The sequence below is a fragment of the Trachymyrmex cornetzi genome, unplaced genomic scaffold (genome assembly GCF_001594075.2).
Source record: "Trachymyrmex cornetzi isolate Tcor2-1 unplaced genomic scaffold, Tcor1.1 scaffold238, whole genome shotgun sequence".
Lineage (NCBI taxonomy): Eukaryota > Metazoa > Arthropoda > Insecta > Hymenoptera > Formicidae > Trachymyrmex > Trachymyrmex cornetzi.
The window spans coordinates 116,243-121,898 of NW_017297040.1; the positions used below are offsets into that span (position 1 = coordinate 116,243).

General features: G+C 36.9%; 1 protein-coding gene across 1 annotated transcript in view; it reads left to right on the top strand.

Moving 5' to 3' along the window:
• LOC108761070 (uncharacterized) overlaps positions 1–5,656 on the top strand; it is a 14,406-nt gene that overhangs the window by 5,361 nt on the left and 3,389 nt on the right. The window contains exon 2 of the mRNA XM_018507404.1: positions 2,988–3,665. Coding sequence (XP_018362906.1) covers positions 2,988–3,665 — 678 coding nt within the window. The remainder of the gene's footprint in view (positions 1–2,987; positions 3,666–5,656) is intronic.

A 5,656-nucleotide genomic window follows, 5' to 3' on the forward strand; every position in this document is an offset into this window, starting at 1 on the left:
GCGGCGGTACTGTAACATTCGAGCCTTATAACTCGAGAAGTACTTAATGAAAAAATATTTTATTATAGTGGTTTGGAAAGCTCTCGAGATAAACTACAAGAATATTCAACGAAAAATGGGGCTTCCCATTTTAAAAAATGACCTTGACCTTCAAATGACCTTGAAAATGAAGGTCAAGGTCATTGTCAAGGTCATAGTTCAATCAACCCCTTCATATCCAACAATTTTTGTTTTAAACATTTTTTTATTTAATCGCGATGTTTCGAGTTATTTGGCTGTCTAAGTTGAAATGGGTCACCCTGTATAAGTACACATGTATCAGTAAGAACTGTCTATTTAGGCATGGCAAATTTCTGTCTCTTTTTGTTAGATATAGCAAAAAATGACGGAGTAGTTACATGTATATATGTAATACATCTATGTATTGATTATACATGTTATTATCCTGTTACATACTGATCTAAAATTGCATTGAATTTAGAAAAAAGTGCTACTACTGCCGTGTATTGACATACACTATCGATAATGAAAATCTGAATTTATATATATTATAGATTTACGATATTTTTAGTGCATATTGTATATTACACACATATCAGAGTAATATCTAAATATTTTATTATAACTTTTATTTCTTTTTATTAGAAATAATAAGAACAGATGGAGCAGCTATAAATACACGTGCAATGTATACATGTATCTATTGACACATTGTTGTTGCTTTTCAGAAAGCGACACAGTGTGACAGTGATCATGTCATCTTCGTACATTAGCAAACAACTAGGATATCACTGTATTAGGACGATATTTTATTTGTGCGTTTTTGTCGTACGACAAGCTTTTCCTGCGTGTTGATTGGCTATAGGATAGAGAAATCCGAGGACCTCTTTGTCTTGCATACATTTGTCGTACGACAAAAACGCACAAATGAAATATTGGCCTTACACTGTATCATCTGTCTCTTGCTTGAAAGCAACTTATATATTGACAGATATTCTAACCTAAAAAGGCATTGGACATAAGAACAAGTGCTATTAGAGGAAAGTTGGGGAACTGTGCGCAGCGGGTAATTGTGCGCATCCTGGTTTGGTACTTTTCCAATATATGAAGACATCACCGTGGCGAAATTTTTACGCAGGAAGTCGTCCTCTTAAGATATATCTACAAAAGATATGACGTACATACATCACTAGCCAGAGAAATACAAAAAAGTGAAATTACATTTTTTCTTGTTATTTTAGTATTCAGAAAATAAGGTGGTAATTCCGTATTTTTAATTTGTTTGTTTAAAATTGTACATGTTATTAAAGTACGTTATTATGTGCATCTTTTGAGCTGTTATTTATTAAGTTTGGTTAGGAATTGTTGAAGTAATCGTATTTCGTACCGAGTCAGGACGCGGCGGGTAACTATGTGCAAGCATTTTAAAATGCGCACAATTACCCATCTTTCATATACTGTATGACTAGCACTAGTTTTTTCGTTTCTTTTTGGCATTACTATTTTATTTTGCCATTTTATTTTGCCAAAGTCTATGTGCATTATTATTATATTAGTTTCGAATTTTTTCTTAATATATACAATGTACAATTAAAATATGTTTAATGTATATTTATATTGCAATATAATAAATATATGTTCTGATTTCTATGTCAACATTCACAATTCATTCATTTCTTACGATTTTTGTTTTGCGCATAATTATCCGACGCGCGAAAAATTTTTTCGCTTTTCCGTTTTTTCCTTTTTGCCAAATACAACCTTATTGAATGAAAATCTGTTCAAGATAAGAATACGTAATGGTAGAAGAATGTTTATAGTTTCTATTTTCATATTTATATCGCTTTGATCTTAGAAAACCATCCCAAGAAAACAAATATCCCTTAGGTACGCACAATTCGCCCACTTTCCCCTACAACCATGTTTCGATGAAATACTGTCAGTATTTAAAAAATCTATACATTATATATTACATATATTACAGATTTTTAGTACTGGGTGTATATCTATTATAACGCGATATTATTCAAGTTTGTCGCGTCAAATACTCGAACAGACTCGTTAGAGTGAGTAGAAGCTATGTGGTAGGCATGCGATAGCATGCGATATGAGGAAATGCCTTTGGCTTCAAGGCTAACGCGCTGTAGGGCGCTCAGAGGGCGTAAGCGTAAAGGCGTAAGTTTCAGAAAATCTATATTATCGACCTTGATTAACTTCGACTCCATCACTCCAGCATCCCCTTAAAACACCTATTGTAGATCCGGAGTAATGCTAATGGGCGTTTTCCAGCAAGAACACAATAGGTGCATTCAGTACTACAACCGCTCACTGAGCGCTCAGTGAGCAGTTGTAGTACCGAATACACCCAATGGTTGCGTTTAACAGATTCAACAGTTGAGTGAGTGCTCGCTATTGATGTATTCTTCCAAATCTAAAATGCTGATTGGATGATCTAAAAGAATACACCAATAACAGCGAGCGCTCACTCAATTATTGAATCCACTGAACGCAGCCAGTGTAACACAGTGAATCATTTCATCCTTGTTTAACGTTGACAAACAACGAGGATATAATGATTCATTGTGTTACGTTGTGTCCTTGTTGGAAAACTCTCAATGTTAGCGGTAACTGAACAAAAATGTATAGGTAACTTTGATACAATGTATCTCCATGATAAAAAATCATACAAAGCTTTATTGTATTTTTAATTGGCAAGAAAAAGTCCATACTTTACGATGATTATTATGACATTTACGAAAAAAATTTATTGGATTTATAGTATACGCGCTACAAAAAAATATAGCAATGGGAAAATGTTTCAAAAGCCAATATGAGCCGACACAAGATGTCAGTGTGCAATGATAATAATTTATTATAAATAAACTAAATTTAAACTAAATTTAAACGTTTCGACCTATGATCAAATTCATTATACTCAACAACAAAAAATTTTCTAAATAATAATCATAACATACTGTTCACAAAAGCTGACAAGGGCAATGTGGTGGTCGCTTTGGACAAACAAGACTATATGAATAAGATGGAACAGTTGTTTTCTGATCAAGACACTTATCAAATTTTGAAGCGTAACCCTGTGAATAAAACTTTGACTGAATTGAAATCATTGTTAAGGGTATGGAAGCAAAATGGATTCGTGCCTGATGGTACTTATTACAATCTCAATAGTTCCATTGCAACTTTACCACGTGTGTATGGACTTCCAAAGATTCATAAACCGGGTCATCCACTGAGAGTCATAGTCTCATCAATTGGCAGTCCTTTACATAACTTAGCCTCATATCTCCATAGCATAATTAAAAAAAGTCTATCTTCAGTTGACAGCGGTGTAAAGAACAGTTTTACATTGATTAAAAATATTGAAGGAATGAGAGTTCCTGATGAAGCATCTTTAGTTTCATTAGACGTAGTATCATTGTTTACTAATATACCAGTTGATTTGGTTTTGGATGGAATCTCTAAGAGGTGGCATCTTATAGAATGCAATACTGAAATTCCTAAAGTGGAATTTTTTAAAGCATTAACATTAGTTTTGAATTCTTCGTTTTTTACTTTCAATGATAAATTCTACAGACAGATATTTGGTGTTCCTATGGGCTCCCCTCTCTCACCCATATCGGCGGATATAGTAATGCAGGATCTTGAGAGTAACTCTTTAAAGAAACTTATGATCACTCCTTTGTTATACTTGAGATACGTGGACATACTTTTAATAATTGATGAGAGCCATATAGTTGAGATATTTAATGTTTTTAACTCTTATCATCCAAGACTAAAGTTTACAATTGAAAATGGTGGCAATTTATTGAATTTCTTGGATGTTTGTTTGATCAAAAAAGAAAACACAATAATTTCTGATTGGTACCACAAACCAACATTCTCGGGTAGATTTCTGAATTACTATTCATGGCATCCTTTGTGTCAAAAAATAGGTACTATTATTGGCATGACAGATAGAGTATTACTGTTATCTCATCCACTTTTTCATCAAAAAAATTTTGACTCAATTATAAAAATTTTAATGAATAACGGATATCCAATGGAGACACTGGTAGTGTCTCGACGCTAAGCTGCGCAGAGCGACACTGCCGTGCCTCCTTTACGCGAACCGACGAGTTGCGGCAGATCGCGATTATCGGATCTCAATAACGGCTGAACCGATCGCGTTCTATGAATGCTCAATCGATAGCCACACGAATTGTGTCATAAAAGTTCTATTTTTTTTCTACGTGCTCTACGAGCGGAGATATCGCGACGCAAAGTCCGGACTGTTGAATTTTCACCCATTTTTAAGATACGTCGTCGTTATTATTAATATTATTATCATTGTCATCGAAAAGGTGAAAATGTCCATCTTGTTTTTTCGACACTAGAGGGCTTTTGACTTAACCTAGCGATGGCAGCATTGCACATTCGAACGTGATCAACCACATATGACGGCTGTGATAATCAGCGATGGCAACATTGTCACATATACGATGTGACGTGATATAATTAATTAATTAATTGAAATTAAAATTAATAAAATGGATTAAAATAGAATAATAATTATAATTAAAATGAAATATCGTCGAGATTGTCGTTGATGAAGATCTAGGTATTTATCGCGTCGAGGAAGAGGGTGTATAGATATTCAGGAATTAAGCGTCTAGGTGTTCGCCGTCGAGGAATTAAGCGTCTAGATGTTTGTCGTCGAGGAAGTGGATGTCTAGGTCGAAGAAATGGGTGTCTAGGTGATCGCCATCGAGGAAGTGAGTGTCTAGATGTTCGCTATTGGGGAAATGGGTATCTAGGTGTTCGCCGTCGAGGAAATGGGTGTCTAGGTGTTCGTCGTCGAGGAAGTTTGTGTCTAGGTGTTTGCCATTGAGGAAATGAGTGTCTAGGTGTTCGTCGTCGAGAAAATGGATGTCTAGGTGTTCACCGTCGAGGAAGTGGGCGTCTAGGTGTTGTCTACATGTTCGCCGTCGAGGAAGTTGGTGTCTAGGTGTTCGCCGTCGAGGAACTAAGGGTCTAGATGTTCGCCGTCTAGGAAATGGGTGTCTAGGTATTCGCCGTCGAGGAAATGAGTGTCTAGGTATTCGCCGTCGAGGAAATAGGTGTCTAGGTGTTCGCCGTCTAGGAAATAAGGGTCTAGATGTTCGCCGTCTAGGAAATGGGTGTCTAGGTATTCGCCGTCGAGGAAATGGGTGTCTAGATGTTCGTCGTCGAGGAAATTTGTGTCTAGGTGTTTGCCATCGAGGAAATGAGTGTCTAGGTGTTCGCCGTCGAGGAAATGGATGTCTAGGTGTTCGCCGTCGAGGAAGTGGGCGTCTAGGTGTGCGCCGACGAGGAAGTGAGTGTCTAGGTATTTGCTATCGAAGAAGTTGGTGTCTAGGTGTTCGCCGTCGAGGAAATGAATGACTAGGTATTCGCCGTCGAGGAAATGGGTGTCTAGGTGTTCGCGGTCGAGGAAGTGGGCGTCTAGGTGTTGTCTACATGTTCGCCGTCGAGGAAGTTGGTGTCTAGGTGTTCATTGTCGAGGAAATAAGGGTCTAGGTGTTTGCCGTCTAGGAAATGGTCGAGGAAATGAGTGTCTAGGTGTTCACCGTCGAGGAAATGGATGTCTAGGTGTTCGCCGTCGAGGAAGTGGGCGTCTAGG